At 48.0% G+C, this 23,551-nt stretch overlaps 2 protein-coding genes across 4 annotated transcripts in view; one reads left to right on the forward strand and one right to left on the reverse strand.

The window, feature by feature from the left end:
• Positions 1–921: 921 nt before the first annotated feature.
• B3GALT6 (beta-1,3-galactosyltransferase 6) lies at positions 922–2,061 on the reverse strand. The gene has a single exon (XM_074306625.1). It carries the CDS (start codon positions 2,059–2,061, stop codon positions 1,054–1,056), a length of 1,008 nt encoding a protein of 335 aa, XP_074162726.1. The 3' UTR covers positions 922–1,053.
• Positions 1,942–23,551, forward strand: part of SDF4 (stromal cell derived factor 4) — a 40,865-nt gene continuing 19,255 nt past the window's right edge. The window contains exons 1-3 of one of the 3 annotated variants that reach the window (XM_074306622.1): positions 1,942–2,584; positions 9,709–10,068; positions 21,234–21,370. In XM_074306622.1, coding sequence (XP_074162723.1) covers positions 9,764–10,068; positions 21,234–21,370 — 442 coding nt within the window. In that variant the 5' untranslated portion in view covers positions 1,942–2,584; positions 9,709–9,763. Of the gene's footprint in view, positions 2,611–3,081; positions 3,190–9,661; positions 10,069–21,233; positions 21,371–23,551 lie in introns of those variants that run through there. The other 2 variants (XM_074306624.1, XM_074306623.1) reach the window with 2 other exon arrangements.

Genomic DNA, 23,551 nt, shown 5'->3' on the forward strand with positions numbered 1-23,551 from the left:
GAGGCTTTAACAAGAGACATAGATGTAAACTGTGGAGATAAATGGATGTCCCTGCGTCCTTGCCAGTTCAAACGGACACGAAGCAATCTGGGATATAAAACTCCGAGCCTAAAGACAGGCCGCGCCCCGCGAACGTGAAGCTTTGTTAAGACAGATGGAGAGTAAAAGCATTAACTAGCACTCAAATCCCGGGAACCTCACACTCGGTTTAAGCTCCTCGGATCCGCGTTTACACTATTTATAAATATATCACAGTTAAACCCTGACCGTATTTACAGAGCTGCCTTCCCCGGAGCCCGCCAGCGGCCCCTTAAACGTAACACTCCAAGGTAAAATTCAAACCCGGTTACCCCCTACACTAACGCCCCAACCGCAGAGGCGAAAGAGATTAAGGAACTGTCTCGGCGGGGTATTTTTACCTCTACGGTGGAAAGGGGGTCAAAAAGCGATTTCCTTTTCAACCATTAAAATCATTTTTCCCTTCAGGCATTAGTTTTGTTTAGAATGAGACGAGAAAATTTATTCACTCCCACCCTAGAACATATACAGTCCTGATTCCTTTGGCATAAATGACTAAACAGAGGTCACTTTAGTATGTTGGAGTTTGTCTCCCCTTCCTGGTAACAGGGCTGGGGGGCCTGGCTCAGACAAGAGGTCCGCGACCACCGCGTGCAACTTTCAATAAATAAACCTCAGAGAGGGCAAATAATCAATTTCATTCCACGTCCAAACATCCGACGCGCCGTCCCCGGCGGTCTCAGCCCGCGCTGGGGGTCTGGAGAAACGTGAAGCCGGGAGGCCCCTATTTCTAGGGGAGGCCACGGCAGGGAAGGCGGCGGACCCCCCCGGGGGAGGGGCCCAGGCGGCGGCCCGCAGTCCTCCTCTCGAGGCTGCTCCGCCCCCAGGCCACACCCAGGGGGCAGCGTGGGGGCTGCGGCTGGGCTGATCCTCCTCCAGCTGTCCCGCTTCTCCGGCCCGGCCCATCGAGGGGGCTCAGAGTCCTTGCCGCGGCTCAAGGTCCTCCTCCGCTCCGGCCCCGTGCCCTCGGGGCGCTCAGGGGATGCCCTCCCTGCGCCGGCAGCACTGCGAAGGCGGAACGTCCCAGTCGTAGATGTAGGAAAGGCGCAGGCGCAGCTCCTGCGGGCACAGGCGGCCGTCGCGGGCCAGGCTGCGCTGCTTGGCGCGCATGTCGTCGGGGCTCTGCTTGTGCGTCACCAGGTAGAGGTTGCTGCAGCCGCGCGAGCGGTACTCGGTGTCGAAGCGCGGGTCGTGCTCCCGGCGTACGTCGAGGGGCGCCAACCAGGCCCCCAGAGATACGTCCTCGCTGCGCCAGCGCTGGAGCACATCGCGGTTGCGGCTCACGAAGCGCACCAAGTCGGCCGCGAGCACGTAGCCGCCGCCTAGCGCGTAGGGCAGGTAGTGGTCGCAGAGCAGCCAGGCGGCCTCGCGCCAGCGCCCGCCCGTCTGCACGCGCCCGCGCCCCGAGAAGAAGCCCCAGTAGAGGCGGCGGCGCTGCTCCGGGGAGCGCGCACGCAGCTCGTCGCGGAGGGCGCCCAGGCGCACGAACGTGTCGTCGTCGGCCTTGAGCACGAAGTCGAAGGCCACGTGCTCGTCGAGCCACGCGAACATGGCCAGCACCTTGGCCGTCAGGTTCTCATAGGCATCGCGCAGCTGCGGTAGCAGCAGCAAGTCGCCGTGGCGCGCCTGCTCCCGCTCCAGTGCGTGCCGTTCGGCAGCCTCTAGCCCGGCCGTGCCCACTACGAAGCGCGCCCACACGTCCGCCAGAGGCCCGGGCCGCCCCGCGCTTGCCAACCACGTGTCGCGCACGGCGCTCCGCCGCTCGACGCCCGCGGGCGCGCTCACCACCAGCACGGCCAGGAACGCGCGCTCCGCTGGCTCGCCCGCCCCGGCCGGCGCATGCGCCGCGGCGGCCGCGCGGCCGCTTCTCGCCGGGTCCTCGGGCGCGCACCTGGCCAGCCAGAGCAGCGCGCCTGCGGACAGCGCCAAGCCGGCCAGCGCTAGCGCCGTGCGGTGCCGGCACACGAGCCGCAGCAAGTTCATCGCACCCTGCCGCTCGCGCACCCCCTCTGCGCTGTCCTCCGCGGCCTGTTTCGAGGAGGGGGCGTCTGGCGGGCGGGGGGCCGAGGGGTGGGGGCAGCGCGCTGCTATTGCGCGTGCGCGGGACGGCCTCCCACAGCCCCTGTCATCCGGAGTTGTGACGCGCCTGAGGGCGGCGCTCACCCCTCCCGGCGGCCGAGGAGAAAGTGAGAGGGGCGGGCGCGCAAACTCGCTAAAGGTGGAGGCGTGCCTCCAGCCGAGCGCGCTGAGGTGGCAGGGCTGAAGGGCGGGGTGGGCCCGAGAATCATGTGACGCTGGTAGCTTCCGACGTCTCTGCCACGTGATAGGATCTCCGAGGTTGCGGTGTCTTCCGCCCGGGGAAAAGATGGCGACGCGAGGGCGCTGCGAGCCATAGAGTCTGCGGCCTCTTGCCCCTCCCCGCTCCTTCCCTCAAGAAAGATGGCGGCGGCCTGTGCGGGTTTCCGTTGACTGTGTCGAGGACTTTGCTCCTGGCCATCTCAGGGCGGTGAGTGACCGGGTGGCTTCCTTGGGGTGGCCTGGCTTGTCTGGGAGTGTGTGTGGGGTCGGGGGTCACGAGGTCACAGGCCGTCCAGGCTAGAGGGGTCTCTCCGGGAGAGCTTCGGCAATGGGGAGCTCTCTACCCAATCACGGAGCGTCGGGTTTGGCGGGGCTGGGGGCTGCTTGGGTGTCACAGAGTCACAGCCTCTCAGCCGGTCTGGTCTGGAGGGGTCCCGCTGGGATTCTTCGGGCGACCGGGGGCTCACCACTGCACGACCCTGCGGGAGGGGACGTCGGAGGTTACGGGGTCACAGTCCCAGACTCCCTGGGGTGGAGCGCGGACTTGTTCGTGGTGTAGGGTCCCTCTTCCCCCGCTGGGGGTCACTGCCGCACCCGGAGGCAGCTGCCTCTCCCACCCTCCCCCTTCCGTCCGCTAGTCCAGCCTGCCGTGGCCTGAAGGCCTCCCTGGCCGCCCCCTGGTTCTCCGAGTCCGGCCCGACGCCTCGTAGGCGTCCGCTAAAGGCCGGCCGGCGGGGGTGAGCCCAGCTCCTAGGAGGACCTGGAGCTCCTCTGTCCCCCGAGGCCCGGCCCCGCCCCCCGCGCCGGCCCCAGGTCTGCCTCTTAGTGTTATGGACGCCAGGGGGGCTCCTGGTCCGGGCCCCTCACGGAACCCCGCCCTGCGATCCTCCGGGCTCGGATGACCGAGTGGAGCCCCCCACGTCGTAGCGACCCCCCGGGGCCGGAGCCTGGGGCTCCGGTCATCCTCTCTCTCTGTCCGGGGGCTGCCTCCCGCTGGTGCTTCGGGCTGAGCCGGGGCTCCCACCCGGCTTGTGGAGGCTCCGGGGCTGCCTGGCTCCTGGCGCGGTTAGGTGTCCCCGGACCCAGCCTCAGGCCGTCCTTGCTGGGAGACCGGGCAGCTGCCGTTTGCCTCAGTTTCCTGGTTTGTAAAACGGGTGGGACGCTGGTCTCTGGCCCTCCGAGGGGGAGGGGGCGAAGGGCTCAGCAGCGCTTAAGGAGGGAGACCGTCATCGGGGGACAGGGCGCGAGGAGGAGGATGCTGGCCTTCCCCATAGGCCCCCTCCTCCCAAACCCGCAGGTCCTCCCTGTGCCCGTGCTCAGAGGCTGGATCCTCCCCGGAGGGCCTTGTTGTCCCGCAGCCACCCAGTGAAAGCGCCTCTTGGGGGGGGGGGGGGTTGTTCAAAGGAGCGCCCACCTGGTGGGATGCCCCGTCACGCTGCCGGTTCTCCGGAGAGGGCTCTGTTCTCACCGCTCTGGGAGCCCGCAGAAAGGGCAGGGGCGGAGGTTCCCAACTGCCCCCAGACAGGGGAGGCGCCGGGGATCACTTATAAAGTGCAGCAGCCCAACGGGGGAGGCCGCCGGGACCCTGATCTCAGCCGAGTCAGGAGCTCCCGCAGCCCTGGGAGAACGCCCTGGGGCCTGGAGGAGACAGAAAGGACCCGAGGCTTTCGGCACCTGGGGCCTGCTGGGGGCTGGGGGATTGTCTCTAGCGGCTGGTTCTGCTCATGATTTTGAAGGGATTTCACTTTTAAATAATATTCACTTTTACAAAATAAAACACTTTAAATAGTGCGTAACCGAAGAGCTAGGTCGGAGCGCCTGAGAGCACCGAGGCCGCAGGGAAGCTTGTCTTTGCTAAGGCCGGAGCCCAGATCCGGAAGGCCTGGGGAGCTAAGTGGGAGAAGCGTGGCCGGAGGTAGTCAGGTGGCCCTGAAGGGTGGAGAGGGAGCTTCGCCCCAGGGACTTTGGGTGAAGACTGAGAGCTCGGGTCAGAGGGTCGGCTGCGGCTGTGCGCCAGTGGTGCCAACCAGAGCTGCCCTGCAGTGCCAAAGGGGGCAGGAAGGGAGGGGCCAGGAGTGCTGCCATCCCCTCTCTGTGGTCGAGGAAACGAGGTGATTTGGAGTTCAATGGTTTGTCCAGGTGGGGGGTGGGCAGTGACCAAGAAGTCATGAGCTCAAATCTCCGACCCTGGGCAAGTCATGTCACCCTGTTTACCTCAGTTTCCTCATCTGTAAAGTGGGCTGGAGAAAGACAGGGCCCTTGGGTGTGTCTGCCCAGCTGGTCACAGGGAGTTGGGCCTTGACTGAAGTGACACCCTCCTTACCCCAGGAGTCCTGAGTTTGGGAATCAGATGTCGGAGGGGTAAGGGGGCTGAGGTCATAGGGGAGGAGAAGGGGAGAAGGAGAGTCCTACCTGGGAACTGGGAGCTAGAATCACTGTTTTAGGAACATTCTGAGGCCGGAGCTCCGATGGGAGAGGCTTGCCCCGCATCTTGTCCGCCGCCTCCCGCTCGGAGCCTCTGACATCCCTGGCACGTGGGCCTCCGGCCTCCAGCCCTCAGCCTGGGGCTTCCACTCGGGGCAGCTGTTTGTTACTGCCTGGTCTCTCGGCAGCTTTGCCGTGGGACACCTGGTGATCCCGCTTTCCTGCAATGACCTTTTTGTTTACTTATTTTAACTTTTATACCGTCTTTCCTTGAATTCTTGTCAGAGTAATTTGGGCAAAACCTCCTCCCCAAAATGACTGCGTATAATAGCATAGCTCCTGAGAGGCCAAGAGAGTGCCACAGCCCCTTCGTATTGTTGTCATTATGCTATTATGGTGAATTGTAGAGTGTTCTTCGTCCTTCAGAAACGTGTCCTCATCTGCCCCTCCGGGCCTTCTGCAGGCCAGACGCCGCCAGGTCCAGTGTACTCACGACCCCAGTGTCTGCTCCCACCGGAGGGAGGGCCACTGTTGCCTCTGGCGTCCATAAGTTAGTAACATCACTGTTGTCCAAGGGCTTGTGACAGGCCTTGCCGCCTGTATCAGCCATAGACATTTTGAAGTAGTTTGTAACATGCCGAAGAGAGAACGCAGTTCGCAGAAGCCAGGGCGTCCTGAGCAGCCCTTTCAGCTGTCTCAAGTAGCTCTGAGTTACTTCGGGCAGGATGGATACATAGAATTTCACAAATGGCAGGAAAGATTCAGACATCAGAAGGGGAGCCTATGGACTGGCCAGTAAAACCAGGGAGCGAGCTGGGATTGGCAGACCCACATTACCCTTCCCGAGCAGGCCTGTAGTGAGTTGGTAATTAAACATTTACAAAGTGCCAGGGATACAAATTCAGAAAATGCTAGCTCCTGTCCTGATGGGGGAAGCTGGAAGAGGGATTCGATGCTGCTCCTGGCATGGGGCCTGGAGGAAGAAGTCAGAAATCAGCAGTGCAGCTGGGCCAGAGCTGAGGAGGCTGAGTCAGGAACTTCTGTCACTGACCCACTACTCCTCTGAGCCCGTGGGGGGGGTGGAAGGGGCTCAGCTCAGTCCCCCAGGTGTCAGCGAGTCACATGACTTGCTCTTAGGAGGAATCTCCTAAGGGGGGGGGGGGGAACTAAAGCTAATAGAGAAAAAAGCATTGTTGATGCTGCTGGAAATGGTGTCGGCTTTTTTGGGCAGCTTGCAAGTCTCTAAAATTCCCAGATTTTCTTTTTCCTTTTTTTTTCTCCTAAAGAAATAACGGCTATTAAGCCATGTTTCCCCTTCTCTTTGTTTTGGGTGATCTTCACATAAGATCAGCATACTTAGGTAGAGACCTAGATCCATTGACTAAAGGGTTCAACACCATAGGGCCAAGGATAGAGGGTGTGTGTGTGTGTGTGTGTGTGTGTGTGTGTGTGTGTGTGTCATTCTCTGTTAATTTGTAGCAAGTCAGGAAGGAATACATACCATTTCTTTCCAAGTGTTTGTCTCAGGACAGTGCTGGGAGCCTAATAAAGGAAAGGAGGTTGGGAACAATTACTTATTTAGTTTGATGTTACAACAGTTCCAAGTGGAACGCACATGCCAGTAATAGAATGTAATTTTTGTTTTGGAAGAACTTTCCCTTTAGCTACATCTGCCTGTGAAATCTTTTTCATAGGAAAGATTGCTGGGACTTCAGGACTTCTTTTGAATTTACTGTCTCTGATAGATTTAGGGATTCTAGTTGCCTCCCTCCTTTCAAATTAGCAAAATGTGGATTTTGGATTTCATTCCTGCTAGGCTGGAATGAAAAAGGGGCTTTTGAGTGGGCACAGAGAGATCTAAAACTGCAGTCAGAGGGGCAAGCTCTGAATTTTTGTCTTTTGGCTTAGGATATACAGCTCCCCAAATCTGTAGAATCATTGATGTTCAAGGGGCCTGTTGTGGTCATGTTCACAGTACATATTTTGGGGGGGCTTCCACTGCTTTCAGAGTAGCCCATTCCATGTTAGAGAGCTCCTAGATCAGGGGTTCTCATACTAGGGCCCGTGGGCCAGATGTGGCCCGCTGAGGGTATTTATGCGGCCCGCTGGGTTATGGCAAATGGGCTGAGGGGCAGAGACAGAGTGTGAGCTTTTGTTTTTTCTATAGTCCGGCCCTCCAACAGTCTGAGGGACTGTGAACTGGCCCCTATTTAAAAAGTTTGAGGACCGCTGTCCTAGTGAGTTATTCCTGCTGTGTCCTTACCCCCTCTCAAATGAAGCATAAATTTGCTTTTTTGCAACTTCCTCCTCCTGCCTTTAGGGACTAAACAGGATGGGGCTGAATCCTGCTTTGGGTGCTTCAAAGGAGCTGTGCTATCCCTGGGACTATTAGGGACTTCCATGCATTTGGGGCCCTTCACCGTTCTGGTTGTCTTCCTGTGGATGTTCTCTAGCTTGTCAGGAAATGCTGCTCAGAAGAACATAGCACTCCAAGGACCATATTTGGGGGCAGGGAGGAGGGATCAGGCTTTGGCCTTTTCTCCCTAATGCAGATTCAAATGATTATTACCTGACTGGCTCATTGAGTTTGCAATCCCCTCAAAGCCCCAACTCTGCCCACCATGCTTCTGCCAGCCCGGTTTCTTGTGCCCATCCTTTCTCTTTGTTGGGTTTAGTGCACCCTTCTGGCCTGTCACTTTAAGTTCTGACCTACCCAATGTGTTAGCTAGCTCCCAAGCTGACTGCAGCTTTTGTAAGACGCTCTCTAACATTATCCAGCTTGCTAATAAAGGGCTGGGCAGAGATCCTGGGCTGTTGTCAGAGAATCTCGCAAGCTGATGTGGAATCATTGTTGATGGTGGCTCTCTGAGCAGCCTATTGGAGATCCATCTAATTGTGCTTCTGTCTGGTCAGCATCTCTCCTTTTTCCTGTTAGAGTAGCATAAGATAAATGGAAAAATCAAAACTGAACAGCGCCATGATAACTGACCACGCCTGGCCTTGAACAAGAGAAAATGCATTTCCTTCTTTGGAGAGGTCTCGGATTTGGCTGTTGTGCTGGCCAGTTTTCTGTAGTTGTTTTGCTCCCTTTTTATTTCTTATTTTTAGTTAACAAGGATCCAGAAGCCTCTCTGACACATCCTATCTGTGTGACTTGGGCAATCTCCACCCCTGCAAAACATAAGAAGAGGCTGATTTGCATCCTGTCCTGGGAGTTCTCAATATAGGGGGTCCTTGTGTCTAATTGGGAAGGGGGCTTCTGGCAGGAAATGGAAAATTAAAATATATGGGTATATATATATATATATATATATATATATATATATATATATATATATATATATATATATATATATATATATGTGTGTGTGTGTGTGTGTGTGTGTATGTATATAAATAAAATGTCATTATGATGAAAAAAAAAACAAAACAACCTGTATGAGATACTTTTATCAAGTGGTTTAAGATTTGGGTGAACCGTATTGATAATACTCCCTGCTTGTACCAGCTTAGAAACCCTGTCACAAAATGAAATATGACTGGTGTCTTGCCCTGGCTGGAAGTATCGTGGCTACATGTAGGCCTGATCCCCACATTGATGGGCACAGAAACTCTAACTGCCTCCAGGTTTCCAGCCTGCCTCTGTTTGTCTCGCTCTTTGGCCACCTGGTCACCTTAGCTCCCAGAGGCTCACTTGATTGGTGTTAGACATAGGGTAAATACTCTTCCCTGAGGTGTCTGAGCCCACTTAGGTCTTCCCAGCAGCAGGGATTATGGGCATGTGCCACCAGGCTGTCCATAGCAGCCCCTGATCTTCCTCTTTCTGTTCACTTCTTTTCTGGATGTTCCCATCATTAGAAATAGAGAACTTCTGATAAAAACTGTATTGATAGAGGCTTAGAGCAAAGTCCCTTAGGGCAGAGGATTCAGGGAATCTACTGGTCAGCTTTGTGTTGGTCTTCCATCCTTTCCTTGCTTTTCCTAGTCCAGATACCTCCTGAAATGCCTATTAGGTGATGGTTGCAGTAATCTAATTGAGTTGATGGAGACCTGGCCCTTGGCCCATAGTAGGTGCTTTAAGGTATAGATGGTTAGATGGATGGATGGATCTAGTTGGTAGCAGAGACAGGAGAGAGGAAGGTCAACTGCTGTAGGTAGTATAAGATTTGGTAGCCATTTCCCTTCAAAACTATTTAAGATATTTATTGTAGACATTGTATGTACTTTGCCTTAATTTTTTTTTTTTTTTTTTAAACAAAAAAGAAAGTTTCCAATAGTGAAAATGAATGCTTTACAGCTGTTGTTGTTGTAGCTCATTTCCATGTCCTTGGAGGAGCCATGACTTCCTCAGCCTGGTGACTCCCTCTGATTCTCAGGAAGCCAGTCTCTGTGACCTGCACTTGGTCCTTTTGGGACAGGACGGTTCCTGACCTGGGCTTGCAGCCCTCCCAACTGGCTGGGGCCTGGCTCAGCGTTGTCCCTGGAAGCCAGGGGCAGTGGGGAAAGGTTTTGTAGCCAGCACTTAGCATTCATTATGTAAATAACTTGTGCTTGGCTCTGCCCAGCATTCCCATGGCATCTGGGTAAAGAGTGCTAGCTATAAACACAATGTGTTTGGGATAAAGTGACAGGAGTGAGCCTGACCCTGCTCTTTTAGCTGAGGTAGGCCCCAGGAGGAAGCCTGGAGGTTTCTGCTTTTGACTCTGGCTCAGTGGATGCTCTTTGTCTGAAGAGTTTAAAACCAGAGACTGACTCTTCAAGTGGCAAAATAGATTTGTCCTTTTGGAAGCGTGTAGCTGGGCTTGGTTGTGGATCTGTTGATGGGTCTCTACTTGACCGTGGCCCCTTTTCAGGAGGCCAGTTTAAGCTTCTTCTGGGGGCTTTACTGTCTTGTTTTTATTTTGACAGCTCAGTGGATCCTTCCTTGAAGATACTTGAGGTCGTATTAAAGAGCTGAAAGAAAATGGTGTCCAAGCAGGCCTTTCTCTGCAGCCTAGGCTCCGTCTACTTGTCTCTGCTGTTTGTTTTCCTCCTCATGGATGTTTACGCTAGGCCTGCGAACAACTCAGCCTTAAAGGAGAAAGGAGCTGACAAGGATGAGAATGAGATCCTGCCCCGAGACCACCTGAATGGCGTCAAGATGGAGATGGACGGGCACCTGAACAAAGACTTTCACCAGGAGGTCTTTTTGGGGAAAGAGATGGAGGAATTTGATGAAGATTCAGAACCACGAAGAAACAGAAAAAAACTCATGGCGATCTTTGCAAAGTAAGTCAGGGATAAGTCTTAGGGGCGGACTTTTGAGTGTTTACTGTGGCCATTGGGAATTACTGGGCTCCACAAGAGAAGGGAAAAGCTGCAACAGGAGACCTGAGTGTGGCTCCTGCCTCTGATGATTGTAGGTGACCCCAGGGAGTCACTTCTGAGTATTAGGGTCCATCCTCATCCATAAAATGGGAACGATTGTCCCACTCATCCCAGGTGTTCTTGGAGTTGTGAGCAGTAATGGGCTCTCATGACTTGTGAACTGCAAAGAAGTTATGAATCCACATTTTGTTACAGTCAGATCACTGCTTCTTCACAGGCAAATTTACTCTTCCTCAGGGTCCATTTGTTACATTATACTTTAAGTATTAATTAAGCACTCACAATCTTCAAAGCACTGTGCTAAGTGCTAGAAGTACAAAGCTAAAAACCAATCTGTCCTTGCTTGAGAGGATAAAGCATTTATCTGGAAAAACAATAATGATGCTGATAATAATGGTAATAACTAGCATTTATGTAATACCTATCGTGTGCCAGGACCTGTGCTAAATAAGCTTTTTTACAAATATGATCTCATTTGATTCTCACAACAACCCTGGGAGATGGATGCTATCATATTCCCATTTTATAGACGAGGAAACAGACAAAAAGTGACTGAGTGACTCATCTTAGATCACACAGCTAGTAAGTTCCCAAAGCACAATTTGAACTAAAGTCCTTTCTGATCCAGGATCAGAATCGCATCCATGGCCCTTCCTGGTTGTCTCTTAGTAGAACTGATAAGTATAACACAAAATAATTTGAGGAGAAAACCTTAGCCTATAGAAGGAAGGTTTGAGAAGAGGAGAGAAGCACAGAGCAGGAGGTGCTGGCTTGTGCAGCCTTCCCAAGGCAGGTTGCAAACCATGGCTTTGGAGAATAGAGGCTCATCCAGTTTGACCTAAATAGAGTCAGGGGAGAGGAATAATGTGAAACATGACTGGAAAGACGATTTGGAGCAGATTGTGGATTCTGGGCTGTGAGGGGTCTTGTCCTGGAGGGCAGGGGACACCGGTGAAGGATTTTGACCTGGTTGGTCAAGTCAGCAAACATTGATTTAGCATCTGCTATGGGCAGCACCTCTGGGGTGCAGCAAGAGGCAAAACACAATCTCAGGCCTCAAGGAGCTTGTAGTCTAATGGGGGAAGATAATGAGCAAAGGAATAGTGTGAACTAGCTGTGTGAATAGTCCTGGGCCTTGTAGACTGATGGCAAGTGGAATGATTGATGGAGGAGATACAGGACTGAGCATAGTGAGAAGGTATCTTGATAAGGAGAGGGCCAGTTTTTCCTGAGAGGCTGGAGCTAAGGCTTGAGCATGTGGATGGTAAGGAGGGGAGCCGAGGGGGGCGAGGCCTTCTTCGGGGTAGAAAGGCTGCCTTCTCAGGCTTAGGGGAAAGCCATGGTCTTATTAGGGAAGATTCCAGCCTCAGCTGATTTAGGTGACTGATTTGCTAGCAGACACAATCCAATAGCATTTAGCAGTCTGAAATTAGGAGCTGCCCAGGTGCCTGCTGGTAGTGCCTGAGCGGAGGGCTGGCTCTGGGTGATCAGGGGATAGTGAGAGCTTCCCAAATTCTAGAGTCAGGATTGTGAAGGAAAGAGGGATTGATGAGGGAGGAATGGAAAGGAGATGAAGAGCTCTCATTGGAAGTGAGCTACGTGAGACACAGGGTCTTAATTAATGCTTTGTGATTGAGGAGCATTTCTGAGGTCCTGTTGTTTGTACAAGTTCCTTGAGGCAGGGGCTGTGTTTGCTTTTTTTTTTTCTCAGTTAAGAACCTTGACCCATTTCACTATTGGTTCCTCCCCCTTCCTTCTCATCTCTCATCACTCAGAGGCCTCCCTCATCCTTCCTAAGGTAGTTGAATCCTCTGCCTGCCCACAGGACCCCGTTCCAGTTTGTCTTTGCGAGGTTTTCCCTACTGTCATCTTCACCCTCCTTCAAACTCTCCCTGTCTGCTGGCTGCTTCTGTGCTGCCTACCAACATGCCCATGTCTCGTCCATGCCCACAAGCTTTAATCTTTGTCTTTTCTTCTTTCGGGGCCAAACTCCCAGGGAAGGCCATGAATAATTGGTGCCACCATTCCCTTCCTGTCACAGTCTTCTTAAATCTCCATCGTTTGGCTTCTGACCTCATCATTCAGCCAGAAATGTTCTCTCCAAATTATCAAAGATCTCTTTTAAAAATAAAAAAAAAAAAAATTGTTTATTTTAAGAAGCTAAGATTCATTTTATCTTCCTGCCCCACTTAATTGAGAAAACAGGAACATGGAATCAAGCCATAAATATGTAGTCAATCAAAACAAGTTTTTATATTCACCATGTCTAAGAAGTATTTGTCCCATTCTGCATTCTGAGTCTTTCACCTCTCTGTTGGGGCGGGTGTCTGCTTCACATCGGTCTTCTGAAATCTTGGTCGGTTATTATTCTGGTAGGAGTTAGCACAGTGGTATTCCATACATTCGTATACCATAACTTGTGTGTGCATTGCACCCTCTCAGATTCTCATTCTTTGCCCCTTCAAAGAGAGCTCTAGATACTTTCTTACATCCTTAGAATTTGCTTTGCATAGAACTAATCTATCCTTTAATTCTCTCTCTCTCTCTCTCTCTCTCTCTCTCTCTCTCTCTCTCTCTCTCTCTCTCTCTCTCTCCCTCCCTCCCTCCCTCCCTCCCTCCCTCCCTCTCTCTCTCTCTGTCTCTGTGTCTCTGTCTCTCTGTGTCTCTGTCTCTCTCTCCTTTCTCTCTTTTCTCTCTCCTCTCTTTCTCCTCTCTCTCTCTCTCTCTCTCTCTCTCTCTCTCTCTCTCTCTCTCTCTCTCTCTCTCTCTCTCTCTCTCTCTCTCTTCCTCTTTGCTCCTGTTTTCCTGTTGAGTGAAATGTACCTTTTACGTGTGTGTGTGTGTGTGTTCTTGCGTCCTCTGACCAATTCAGATGAGGAGGAGGTTCAAGTATCAGCTGTTTCTCTCTACCCCTCCTCTTTGTTTTTATAAATGTCTACTTGTGTAGATGTTAGATAATTTTATGAGATATTTTTCTGTGAGATACTTTTATTGTGAGATTATATGAGATGATTTTTCCTTTCTCCCTCTTCCCCTCTTTTTTCATTCTTCTCTTAAAATCATCAAGGGATTATAGAACCACTCTTAAACCTTGTCTATTTGGACTCCCTCTGCGGCCCCTGATGATGATAAGAATCAGAGAGACTTTTGTATCATCTCCCCATGTTTGAAATGGAAAGAATGTATCCTTGTTAAGTCCTTTATTTATGCCTTTTTTTTTTTTAATCATTCTCTTCATTCTAGTGTTTGAATTTCAAAGCTTCTACATAGCTCTGATCTTTTCATCAGGCATGTGCATAAGTCCTCTATTTCATTAAAAGTTCATTTCCCCCCCTTATAACATTATGCTCAATTTTGTTGGGTAAATTCTTGCCTGTAAACCCACATCCTTTGCCTTCTGGGATATCATATTATAAGTTCTCTGTTCCTCTATAGTGGTGCTTCTAAATTTTATGTGATAGTGATTAGGCTGTCTTGGTGCTTGAATTCTTTCTTTCTGACTGCTTGTATTATTATTATTATTATTAATTTTATCTGGAACTTTTGGATCTTGTCTATAAAGTTCCTGGGACTTTTCCCTTTGGGGTTCTTTTCAAGAAGAGATTGATAAATTCTTTCTATTTCCATTTATCCTTTGGTTCTCAGAGATCCAAAAATTTTCCTTTAAAATTTCTTGAAACATTATTTCTAGACTTCTCTTTTGATCTTGGTGTTCAAATAGTCCAAAGAGTTAATTTCCTCCCCTCAATTTGTTTTCTAGATCAGTAGTTGTTGCTATGATGTTTTCTCCTGCTCTTTCCCCTCCACAAGGTTTTTGCTTGGCACTTAATAGGTACTTAGTATTTTATGCTTCGATTTTAAATAGTTTTAGTGGAGATAGAACGGTGATAGTTTTTAAAGTTGCAGACAAGTTATTGTAGAAGTTTAAACAATAAATTCACCATTGATAAAAATTCAGCCCTATAGGGAATAAAAGGGAAATGAGAAGAGGTCACAGAAGCAGTACAGAGATGCTGAGGGGTGCATCCAGGAGAAGAGGAGATCAGATCAGCCAAGGCTATGAGGAAGAAGCTAGAGACTATGAAGAGGCTACAGCAGATCCAGTGGTAGAAAGATTGTCACTGGCAGTTTGGCTGTTTACTTGTCTAGTTGTGTCTGACTCCTCTTGTTCCTTCTGTGGTTTTCATGCCAAAGATACTGGAGAGATTTTGCTCTTTCCCTTTCCAGTTCTTTTTGCAGATGAGGAAATGAGGCAGATTTGGAGGGAAGTGACCTGCTCGGAAGTGTCTGTGGTCTAATTTGAACTCAGAGCTTTTGAATCACAGGCCCAGTGCTCTTCTGTACAATGGCACCTGCTAAGACCTTGCAATACCGATACCCACCTGAGCTGGTTTTGAGGGGGTCTTGTCTGTGAAGGGGCAAGGGAAGTGGGGGGTCAGGGGGCCTCCGGAGTGGCTCAGCTCCCTTGGCTCTGCCTCAGCACATGGGGCACAGGCCGCAGCCCTCCATCCCCCTGGCTTAGGCGCTCCCCTCCCTCCTCCAGCCTGTCCTGGCCAAGAGAGTGCCCAGGAGAGTGGATCCCCTTGGGGGCTTAGCCTCATATTGGTACCATTGGGCCTCAGAGGAAGCACAGCTCAGTAACTCTGCGACATAGCTTGAAGTGACTTGAGATTAATTTTCAATAGATAACTCTAACACCCTTCTGTGGAAATGGAGTGTTAAATGTCTTTGTGAAGAAAAAAATAACCTAACTTTAATATAAGATTTTATAACATTTCTCCCTAAAATATGAAGCTCTGCTCTGCTTTTACAGCTGTGATGACCTCTAAGTCACGTGCTGGCTCTGGAGTAGAAGGCCGTTCACCAAGGCAATTATACTCCCCTATTGGGGTAGCAGGTGCTAGCTATAGCACTGGTGCATTTCCCATTAGTGTTAGTTAGATTGATGACAAATTTGCCACAAGGTGGCAGTGATTCCCCCTTAGCATTTAAAACTTAGAGCTTCATAAATATGTTTATTTGTTTTGTTTTAGTTCGCACTTTTTAATGAATCATGTTGGAAGAAAAAATCAGAACAAAAGGGAAGAACTATGGGGGTAGGGGGAACAAAAAAAAAAAATGAATATAACATGTGTTAAATATAGGTTTAAATAAATGGTAGTGCTTGGACTTGATGGGAGGGCAGCAGCATATTCCACCAAGAACTTGTCTTTCATTTAGAGGAACCTTTTGTTTGAAATGAAGTATGTTGGGGCAGCCAGGTGGCGCAGTGGATAGAGCACCAGCCTTGAATTCAGGAGGACGGGAATTCAAATCCTATCTCAGACACTTAACACTGCCTAGTTGTGTGACCCTGGGCAAGTCACTTAATTCCGGCCTCAGGGGAAAAAAAAAAGAAATGAAGTATGCTGGGGAAGGAGAAGCCAAACTTTTTTTGAATTTTTTTGAAATTGTTATTTGTCACCTGCTTATCCAGGAAACTATCTCTGTTTAAAAAAAAAAAAAAGTAATTTTTAAAAAAGAGAATAAAAAAACCAGCCCAGTATAACTGACTCATACAGCAGAGTTGACAGTATGCAGAAATGCAGTGTTTGGTACCCCATCTCCCTCTCCCCCAACCCTGTCTCATTTTCTCATTTCTTTTTCAGGAACAAACTTGATGACCAGCTGTGTAAGTTTACTGCTATGACCTTCTAATCTCCTTTAGTAAGGGAGAATGTGGTTTCTGAGATAAGCAAAGGAGGTAGTTCTGAGAAAGGACAGGTAGTTCTTGTCACCCTCTGTTTGTTTTCAGAAATGTTGCTCTCTTGCTGCAAATGGATTCCCACCCTTCAGCAGGCAGAGCCGCCTTTCCTGTCAAGAGATTGGCCCCTTATGACTGCTAGCTATATGCACGTGACAGCAACGCTTCTGCTCCACCCTGTGATTCTTGGGAATCAGAAACTCATTTCTGTTCTGACTTAAGAATGTCATTTGATTCCCATTGACCTCTTTATCCATTGCTAGGAGTGGATAGATGGGAATGTGGTGCGGGGGGCCTCAGGGATGCTGGGCAAGCGAGACCTTAGGTCATCTCTCCACTAATCCCCAGAGGGGGCCTGGACCCAACCCCGCCCTGCTTGTCACAAAGGATGTGGTCAGGTCCTGTCCAAGAATACAGTCCTCTGTCCTCAAGGTGGCGAGCTTTGTCTCAGTTCTCAAGAGGGAGCTTCCTTGTCTTATTGGGGTTACCTTTAGTGTGCTCTTGCCTGGGTTATCCTTCCTCTGTCAGCTCATTCAAGACTTCCAGGTTTCTCTGAGTTGTCCCGTTCATCTTTTCTTATGGCCACTGTACTCCCTTAAATTTACGTGTCATCATTTGTTCAACTGCTCCCCGTTGATAAATACCTTTCTCAGTCAGTTATATGTGGGTTCATGTTGTTCTTTTCTCTATTTTGGCCACCGGGATGGCATGGGAGCCTATCCAACATGTGATGAAATGGAGGCTGATCATGGTTATTATATTCTGGTCTTGACAGGGTCAAATAACCCTCCTTTAAAAGGAAATCAAGTTGGTCTTCCATGGTCTTTATTGTTAAAATCTTACTTTATTGAAGCTTCTTGCTTTTTCTTTTTTCTTTCTTTTTTTTTTAAATAATATTTATTTTTCCAAATACATGCAGATAGTTTTCAGCATTCATCTCTGCTAAGCCTTGTGATCCAAATTTTTCTCCCCATTCCCCTGTCCCCTCCCTACGACAACAATCAGATATAGATTAAACATTTATACTTTTTCTAAACATATTTCCAATCAGACCAAAAGGGAAAAAAAAGAAAGAAAGAAAGAAAGAAAAAGCAAACAAAAAAAGGTAAAAATACTCTACTTTAATCCGCATTCCGTTCCTACACCCTTCTCTCTGGATGTACATGGTTGTCTCAATCACAAATCTATTGGAATTAGTCCAAATCACCTCATTGTTGAAAAGAGCCAAGTCCATCACAGTGGAGCATCACATAATCCTGCTGTGTTCATCAGTTCATATAAGTCTCTTCAGGCCTCTTTGAAGCCATCTTGTTGATTGTTTCTTACAGAACAATAATATTCCATAACATTCATATATTATAACTTATTCAACCATTCTCCGGATGGGCATCCACTCAGTTTCCAATTTCTTGCCACTACAAAAAGGGCATTTTTGCACGTGTGGGTCCCATTCCCTTCTTTAAGATTTCCCTGGGATATAAGCCCAGTAGAAACACTGCTGGATCAGAGTATGTAGAGTTTGATAGCTACTGGAGCATAGTTCCAGATTGCTCTCTAGAATTGTTGGATCAGTTCACAACTCCACCAATAATGTATCAGTGTCCCAGTTTTCCCACATCCCCTCTAAAATATGCATCATCAGCTTTTTCTGTCATCTTAGCCAATCTGAGAGGTGAATAATGCTACCTCAGAGTTCTTTTAATTTGTATTTCTATAATCAATAGTGATTTCATTGCTTTTTCTTTTAAAGTTATTTGCTAATATTCTTTCCTGGTAGGAAGGGCCCTCTCTTTAGCTCTATACCCATTGGTGGGTTTTGTCTCTGATGTAAACTCCTGTGGATGAGCCATTTTGGGAGTTACCAATCAGCACTCCTCTTAGTGTTCTCAAACTGGTCTCCAATGAAGGGATGGAGCAAGCAATCTGTCACACCATCAGCAAGGCTGTTTTGAGATTCAGGCATTTGAGTATCCTCTGCAGTCTTTCTGAGGCCCTTGACCGTGACTCAGCTGCCATATCTGCCAGCTCTCATCATACCTTGTGAGACCATTGTCCACCCTTGGTGTCTAGTGTGTGTCCTTAATGACTCCAATCTTTCAGCTCCTGTTCATAGTCTTTGTTCTGTTTTTTACAGCACAAAGAGTACTGTTCTTGGCAGAGAAAATGAGCGGAATCTGGGGGTGGTTCTGCTTTATCTCCAACTTTGGGGGAAAAACCTAATTTTGTTGATGCTTTTTGTTCTTAGGTTGTAATCACTTAAAGACAAACAAATAAGCTAGAAGAAGAGAGAGAATTAATAGGGCTTGGAGAAGTCTTCCAGTAAGAGATGGGATTTTTAAAAGATCAGGAAAGGTAGAAAGCAGAAATGAGAAGGACATAGGGGGCAACCAGAGAGTGCCTGGAGCCAGGAGAGGATCTGGTTCATGGAAGAGCCAGGAGGCCAAGTGAGTTAGGTAGATAGTATAACCTCCCCTTGGTTTAACCCCCAATTTCCCTCTCAGAAGCCAGCAGAAGGCCTGTTCCCTTGCTGTCCCTGCCCTGGCTAACTAGAGAGACCAGGCAATATGCCTAACAGCTTTTGAGGATGCCTACCTTATCCTGTACTCCTGAGAAAGCTTGTTACCTGCTGGCTCCAGAGGAAAAATTCCTTTAAAATTACATTTAGTTCAGTCTGTACCCAAATTGTTGTGGTTGAGTAGTGGTAGGTGTGGGGAAAACAGTAGGAGGATGTGAACATTGCCTGTTGCTGTTTTTTTGTTGCCTTAAATTATTATGGAGACTCTTGTTTTACTGTAGGTAGACAATGGAGTTAATTTAGAAATAGTTCACCAAGTGTATTCCCATTGAGAATGAGCAAAGCATTGTGGCTAGAGAGCCGATTTGGAGATGAGATGACCTAGATTCAAGATCCTCCCTTGACACCTACCGGTTGTGTGAGAAAAGTCACTTCTCTCACACTAGGCCACCAGGATCTCTCTTTAAGACTAAATAAATTGGAGAGAAAGTACCAACCTTTAGGAATTCCTTGTAATAATGATGGCTAGCATTTATATAGCTTTGCTTTCCATTTGTCATTTCATTTGGTCCTCACAATGACCCTGGGAGGTGAGTATCCCCATTTTATCTCAGGTTGGATCTGAACTCAGAGCTTTCTGAATCCAGGCCAAGAGCCCAATCCAGTAAAATCACTGCTCTGCTCCCTTTTTCCTTTCTTTATTCTCTTAATACCATAGTCAGGATTAAAATAGGGAATCAGAATGAAAAGTAGAATTATCTAATAATTTCCAAGTGGTTCCTTATCAATGCAATGCTATGAAGGTAAATTTACAGTATAATTTTAAAGCATCAAATAACTTATAGCTGTTTGTGAGAGAGAGAGAGAGAGATGGAGACAGAGGCAGGCAGACCGGCAAACTGGCAGGCAGGCAGAAACATTAAAAACCAGAGGCAAAGAAAGAAAAGAGAAAGATTGGCTGCAAAGATGACTGTCCCCTCTACATTTCTGTGATATTTCCATCTAATAACAGGTCTGCTTATTGATTTAAAATTGTTCTAATCTATCTGCTATCTGCTGACATTTTAACTATTCATTTCAGTCATTGTGGTTAGTCTTGGAATTTTTTAGGGGTAATGTGACCTATAGAATGGAACCAGAGATATTGCGCTTAAAAAAAGAAAAGTCCCCTCACTTTCTGCCATTATTTGAGAATAGGAACAGTAGTTTTGGTTGGCTAAGGTGGGTCCAGGCTCAGATACTCTGTTTTATAGAATCAGACTCCATTTTTATCATCTCGCCTGGTTAGTGTAAACCTCTAAAAAATGAGAATGATGGATAGAGTGGAAACTCCTTTTAAGCAGACAGGGGAAAAAAGGAGAGGAACAGATTGGGGAGATAGTTATTCCACAGTGGTCAAGTGGCCAGGCCAAAGTGAGCTACCTCCCCGGGGTGCTGAGTAACTGCCGCATGGGACGGGCAGCCGTTGTTGGTGTCTGAGGGATTGTGGACCTCAGGAGAAGTGCCTTGGGACTGGAGGACAAAGACTGGGCTGATTCCTAAGACGGAATGAGAAGGGCACCTGTAGAGTGTAGGTCAGTGAGTTGGACTTTGATTTCTCGCCTTCTTCTGAACTGTCTAGTACTTAAATGGTTTGTACAAGTCTAGAGGAGACAGCAATTGTTGGTCAGCATGGTTCGGTCCTGAATGGATCCTGTCAGACTGCCCGGGTGAGCCTGGTTCAGTTACTCTTGCATTTGTGCCCCAGCACGCAGCATGAGTGCTCCTTCTCAGAGTGCCTGGGGTCTTGTCGGGCCATTTTCCCTTTTCTTCCAGGACAAGGCACAGATGGCAGGTTTAATTATGGTTAATGATAGTTATTCTTCAAACAGACCTCGGCAGGCTGAAAGATCGGAAAGGTGACATTTAATAAGAGAACACAGGTCAAGTCTTTAGGCTGAGATTTTGGTTGGGTGAGAAAGGTGACATTTAATAGAGTACAGGTCCAGTCTTAGGTCAGGATTTTGGTCTGCTGTTGTCCTTTGTTTTCAAAGAGGACCAAGTCACTCTGGTAGAGGCGTCATGTGTCCGGCTGGCTGATCAGACCAATGCAAGCTCGGATTGCTCTGCTACAGGTCGCACACAAAGTCCTCACAAACATTTGGGGTCTTCTCTATCTTTGCACATTAACTTGAGGAGATAACAGTTTGTCCAAGGAGATCCTGGTAGCACTCGTGGACTTGAACCTTAGTATGAATTAGAGTTGCAGTCTGGTGCTCACATAGTCTCATAAAACCACTGTAGGCCGAATTAAGAGAAGCCTCAGACCTAGACCTCACTGGGACCTGCCAAAGCCCCCAGGGTGCCAGGATGAGGAGCTCCTCCTGGGGTGTCAGCACCCGGGCTTTTCCTCGACACCTTCTGGCAACAGTAGCAGCTCTGAGCCCCGTGCGGCCCTCGGCCCTCATCTGCTTTACTTGTCCCTCTTCTCTGTCTCTTTTGCCTGAGGGGGTGTAAGCATGTCATTGGGCACAGAAGTGTCTCTAGATCCTAAAGGGGACACCCGTACCTCCCATAGCCCCACCCAGCCATCACCAGGGCTTAGAGTCAGGCCACAGAAGTGGTCATTTCCAACAGCTATTGTGTCCTGGCTCAGGCCCAGGGACCCCAATGTGCTGGGATTGGACCTGCGCTCCCTGCTGTGATCGGACATGGGGAGAACTTGGACTTTGGGCATTTGGATGCCCTGGTGGTCAGGGGATGGCTCTCGTCAGCTGCCCTTAGTCCTACAGGGACGGCTCTTTCATTGGCTTTGGTGCATCTTTGCAGGGTGGATGTCAATAACGACAAAAGAATCAGCGCCAAAGAAATGCAGCGATGGATCATGGAGAAGACGGAGGAGCACTTTCAGGAAGCTGTCAAAGAGAACAAGATGCACTTCAGGGCAGTTGATCCCGATGGTGACGGTAGGACTGTCTTACCCCTGACCCTGGCATTGTGCCTCTTTTAATAGACCCTTGTGTTTCCAGCAGGGTCACAAAGGTCTTCCTGAGCCAAACTGCAGGGTGGGCCTCCACATTCTAGGCTTTAGACCATAAGAAAGACAGCTGCCCCTGCTGCCCCTGGCAGATAAACCAACCATAGGCCTGGCTAGTCTGGAGCTGCCAGGTGGCTGCTTTCCTGTCGCTGAACTGCACAAAACACTCAAAAGGTGGCTGGGCGGTGGAATAGGCAGTTCTGCTTGTATCCTTCCAATGTGATGAGGATGTCCATAGAACTTGGTTTCTGTTCCTTGTAGCCCCAGATACAGTGCCAGGTCCCCAGGAGGCCTTTATAAATACAGTCACAGTCAATTCCCACTTAGTAAGTTGCTTTTCATATTAAAAAGTCTAAATACAATTGATTGACAACATGAACTAGGAAATGGCCTGATATTTTTTGGTTTAATATAGTTTGGTATCATTTAGAGTGAACGTCTTAAAAATAAATTTGAAATACTTTACTGCATGGACTCCTGAACTTTTTTTTTTTAAAATGAAGGATTCTTAGTATAAATACTGACTAAAGTTGTACATTGAAAAGGACAACATAATTTGAAGAAAGAAAAGGACTAAAGAAAATAATCAGTAAAGGACACAGAAACTAGCAGTTTAAAACATCTTGTTTTTTATAATTGTTTTATAATTATATAAAGTTCCCTCCCCCCCTCCAAAAAAAAAAAAACATGCTTAGGTAATATTCACCTTGCAAAAGTTTGTATTCCAAATTTTTGTTCTCCCTTCTTCCTCTCCACCTCTACCCTTAGATGACAAGCAAGCCAATGTTTTACATTGGATTTTTAAAATAAATTTTATAATTTTTTTTGTTTTGAAATATCTATATTTCTTGAAGTATCTATTTTTTACCATCCCAGAGAGCCATCCTTTTTAACAAAAACGAAAAAGAGAAATAAAAGTTTAGAAAAAGTGACCAACACTGTGAAAAAAAATCTGACATAATTTGCAGTGTTTCCCACCCCTGGTCCCTCACCTTTGCAGAGAAGTTGGGGTGATGTCTTCTCATTCTGGTTCTTTAGAGAGAACTTGGTTGTTACTTCCCAGCATTCTGTTTCCATCTTATTGTGTATTTGGTTTTCTGGCAGTTCTTCACTTTACAGAGATCCTCCCACGCTTCTAGCATCTTTACATCCATGACTTCTTACTACTGTTACATAGTTCTTACTATGTAATAATATTACAATCAGGGGGAAAGGACCCACATGTGCAAAAATGTTTGTAGCAGCTCTATTTGTAGTGGCAGGGAACTGAAACTGAGTGGGTGCTCATCGGTTGAGGAATGGCTGAATAAGTTATGGTATATGAATGTTATGGAATATTATAGTTGTATAAGAACTGATTAGCAGGATGCTTTTAGAGACTGACATGAATTAATGCTTAGTGAATTGAGTAGAACCAGGAGATCCTTGTTCACAGCAACAGGAAGATTGATGATCAACTTATGATGATAGACTTAGCTCCTCTCAGCAATGAAGTGATTCAAGGTAATTCCAATAGACTAGGCTTGGAAAATTCCATCCACATCCAGAAAGAAAACTATGGAGGCAGAATGTGAATCAAACCATAGTATTTTCACTTTTTTTGTTTGTTTTTTCTTTCTTGTTTTTTTTTCCTTTTTAGTCTGATTTTTCTTGCACAATATGACAAACATGGAAATATGTTTAAAAGGATTGCACATATTTAATCAGATTACTTGCTCTCTTGGGGAAAGGGAGGTAAAGAAGGGAGGGGAAAAAACATTTGGAACACAAAAATCTTACAGAAATGAATTCAACATTCATAAAAGTGTCTTATGTTTTTGGATAAATAAATACTACTAAGGAAAAAAACTACTGTTACACTCATAAGCCAAAGTTTCTGGCCAACTTGCTTTCCAATGTTCACCAAAAGAATGCTCTCTTGACTGTCTTAGCATAAGTGGAGCCTTTCCTTCTGACTTTGATCTCTGGAGTTTTGCCTGGCAGTGGCTTATCATGAGATAATGAGCACTTTAATTGTACTTTAGTTTCTCCCTTTTTTTTTTTTCTTAAAAGCATAATTCTTAGTGATTCTCCAAAATGATTGGAGCACTTTACATCTCACCTCATGGCA

Source organism: Sminthopsis crassicaudata, chromosome 3 (assembly GCF_048593235.1).
Source record: "Sminthopsis crassicaudata isolate SCR6 chromosome 3, ASM4859323v1, whole genome shotgun sequence".
NCBI lineage: Eukaryota > Metazoa > Chordata > Mammalia > Dasyuromorphia > Dasyuridae > Sminthopsis > Sminthopsis crassicaudata.

Excerpts from the sequence above, each read along its gene's own strand:
- B3GALT6 (XM_074306625.1), bottom strand. The coding sequence starts at position 2,061 with ATGAACTTGCTGCGGCTCGTGTGCCGGCACCGCACGGCGCTAGCGCTG.